The 3,731-nt window shown below is 38.2% G+C and overlaps 1 protein-coding gene across 1 annotated transcript; it reads right to left on the reverse strand.

Annotated features, from left to right (window-relative positions):
- Positions 1 to 280: 280 nt before the first annotated feature.
- On the reverse strand, positions 281 to 2,339 carry sms1a (Somatostatin-1A; the record flags this gene model as incomplete). The annotated part of the gene is given in 2 exon segments (NM_001141101.1): positions 281 to 788; positions 2,128 to 2,339. Coding segments are annotated over 2 exon segments (345 nt in total). The 3' UTR covers positions 281 to 581.
- Between the last annotated feature and the right edge of the window lie 1,392 nt (positions 2,340 to 3,731).

The following is a 3,731-nucleotide window of genomic DNA, read 5'->3' on the forward strand; positions in this document are numbered from 1 at the left end:
GCTGGAGGTTCAGGTCAATGTTTACATTATGCCTACCCTTCATAAATGTAAACTTCTTATGGCACACCACAACACAACAAAGTCAGTTTATCCAACAATGGATTACCGCCTGTAACCAAAGTGTTCATAACATAATTCCAAATGGAGGAAACAACCACGCTTATCCTGGAGAGAAGTGTACTAGCAACTCATAGGAATAGGCTATAATAGCCATTCCTGAATAAAACAACCCATTTAAAAGGAGGAGCAAAATAACAATATATGAATCGACTCATTGGTTCTGAAACACAGATTTTATTCAAACAAACAATTGAAAATAGTTTATCTGCCAAAATACATAAAGCACAGTCAAAAGCAGAATTGCATACATTTGTAGAACATTCGTTCATGTGTCTTTTCGGAAAAAAAATCTAAATGAGCGATAAAAACATCAGCATGATTGTTGTTAAAGTTTTAACAGTGTTTATTTAAATTTTTTGGAGAGGTGGGTTAGGCCATGGTGCATTGGACTCAGCAGTGAATGTCTGAAACAAAAGAGATGAGATGTAGTACACACAGTAAAGGGCCCGGGTGTAGATTAATTAACATGATGTAAAGGTTTTCCAGAAGAAGTTCTTGCATCCAGCCTTGCGTTCACGTGGAGCCAGTACTGGGCCGGGTGCACGCTCCAGCTCGAGATCCACATCCTCCTGCTCCACGCCACGAGACATGTCGTCCAATTCAATCGCCTCGTTCTCTACTTGTGTGAGCTCTGAGAGTAGCTCTACGAGTGTATTCCTGGCAAGCTCCTGAAAATAGATCAAATAAGATTAAATTGTTATTTCTTCTGTTTTGTGGAGACAGAAAATGTCACATTTTAGCAACAAGATCCACTGAAATAGAAACAAATCAACATGCTTTAAAAAAAAGTGTAGCATACTCATTTAGGAAGGAAATCAGTGTTTGAATGTTTTCTCTTCCCTCACATTGCTAGAATAAATAGATGTAGGCTATTCGATCTGCATTATTTCAATTTATTTAAGCTGTCTTCAAATCCATTTTTTTTGGGAAGAACACGTTTCATTAACAAACATTAGGTACATTTTTACCCAATTTACCGTATGTTCTGACTATGCTGCGTAATTGACAGCTAACTAAGCATACCCCAAATTCCAGAGACCTCTTTCGTTCTTATTTTACGTTTTTCATTTTAAAGGTTGATTTAAAATATAGAGCAATATACATTTAAATTTCGTTAGTTGCTCTGATACCAGTATTTCCAAATTCCTCCGCACTTATTAATACTACGCATGTCAACCTGTCCTGGCTCTAAGTAGAGGAAAGATTGACTTCATCACTACTTTGTGAAAAGTATTGACATATTGAATGCACCGAGCTGTCTGTTTAAACTACTAGCACACAGCTCAGACACCAATGCAAACCCCACAAGACATGCCACCAGGAGTCTTCACAGTCCCCAAATCTAGAAAAGACTATTGGAGGCACACAATACTACATAAAGCCATGGCTCCACACAACTCTATTCCACATCAAGTAGCTCATGCAAGCAGAAAGATCAGATTGAAAAAACTGATAAGAATGCATCTTATGGAACAGCGTAAACTGTGAAGAGACACATACACAGTCATAGACATCCATACACACACATATGATAACATACACACACATACACATGGATTTGTGTTGTAGATATGTGGTAGTAGAGTAGTGGCCCGAGTGCACACACTTAATATGTTGTGAAATGTAATGTATTTTTTTTTTTATTGTGTATAAATCCCTTAATTTTGCTGGACCCCAGGAAGAGTGCCAGCATTTAAATGGGGATCCATAATAAATACAAATACTTAATTTCTTGGTTGCTTCCCTGCACCATGCTAATTTGATCGATTAATTTTCCCTGTGCCTGCCAGTAAAACCAAAGAGTTAACTGTATGGCAACTAATGTGCTTAAACTTAAATCTCTAGAAGGTATAGTCTCTAGACTCTAGAGGTAAATCTACTTAAATTGTAGTTTCCAGCTGTGCCATCAAACTCAGAAAAAAATTATATCATATGGCCACTGCAGCCAGAGATATATGTTGTTTAAGAACAAATTCTAATAATGAAAGTCTGATTGAAGGTATTTACCTGTTTGCCTGCAGGTGCCATGAGTGACCGTTGGAGCAGCTGGCGGAGTTTGGCATCGGACGGAGCGGCAGAGACGCTGCTGATGACAAGGGCTAGGGAAAGCAGCGCTAGGGCGCACTGGACACGCGTCGAGAGCATCTTCTTCTGGGTCTCGGGGGAGGCAGAGGATGGATAAAGGTGGTTCAATTGGGCAGAAAATCGTTGAGATTGGCTTCTCTTCGAGTTCTGCTGCTCCTTTTGTTCTAGTCCCCCCTCAGAACCTGTCTTTTAAATGGTTCATCTGACGTCAGGTGGTAAGGGGGGTTTCCTTCTGGTGGGTAACGTTTGGGTATGAGTGATGATTCCAAGTGACAATGTTTCCACTGATTAGAGAGTCGTGAGCATCCTTTGAGATAAGGGAATTCATGATCCTTTCATTTGTTCAATATTGTTCGATTAGTGAAAAATGGTTTCATTTGTAGAGACTATCGCTTCGTGTGAATCTTATTGAATTTCAGAAAATGTTCAGTTTTATAAAAGTTCAACAACTTCGTTTGGGGGGGTTCACCAAATGAGATGAACTCAAGGCTCTGTAATGGAAAATCAACAACACATAAATCATGAATAGGCTACAATGTGTCAAACTTGGCCTCAACTTTAATGACTATAAAACAACATGTGTCTGAACGTCACTCATGCCTGAACTGTTATTGTTCTTCATAAATACACCTGTTGTTGGAAATATTCAACATATTGTTTCTACATATAGGACATATACGTATCCAATTTAGAGGACACTTAAACATATTCAAAACACTTCTCATATAGGTATTTTCACTTGCTAATTCACATCATTATGCACGCCTGCAATGGTCGTGATGACCCTTTTGCATGTACAACAATTAAATTATTATCCTACAAAATATCAGTATGAATATCTCCATATGACACAAATATGCCTACATTTGGAATAAAACTAGTGAAGCAGCAAATGGATTTCACTTAAGCCTGCAGTTTGATATATTATATAAAAGGGGCACTTTTATTTGAAATATGGACTTAATTATTCTTTATTTCATAAATTTTTTGGCACACAGTTACAATTAAAGACTCATGTTGACGTGCAATGGATGTGGAGTGTGTTTTGTGGACGAGTTCTTCTGAAGACCTGTGGAATCCTCAGAATAGCCTACTATCCCACTTACTTCCAGCATTTAAAACTGTAGCACACTTGCTCTCCAACGAAATATCCCTTTTTATAGTCACATACTGTCACCACTGACATTTCATGGACATTTTATATAACACAAATCCTGGTGTAATATTTGTTTGCCAGCCGCATGAGCTTCCCGATGTCTTGCCTGCATGGGTGAAGCGTCATAGGTACGCAATAGGCTCTATTTTTAGCATTTACCTTCTAAGCCATTGTAATAAGACTTCTAAAGAAGACAGACTGCTAAATAGATAATCAAATGGCTACCCAGACTACCCACATTTACCCTTTTAGCCCATGTTTTTTTTATGTTTGTAGTTTTCCATTGAGTGCCTATACAGATTCCATTGATTTAGGACTCAAATTGCACTTCCTATGGCTTCCACTAGATGTCAACAGTCTTTAGAATTTG

Source organism: Salmo salar, chromosome 09 (genome assembly GCF_965601325.2).
Source record: "Salmo salar chromosome 09, fSalSal1, whole genome shotgun sequence".
In the NCBI taxonomy this organism is placed as follows: domain Eukaryota; kingdom Metazoa; phylum Chordata; class Actinopteri; order Salmoniformes; family Salmonidae; genus Salmo; species Salmo salar.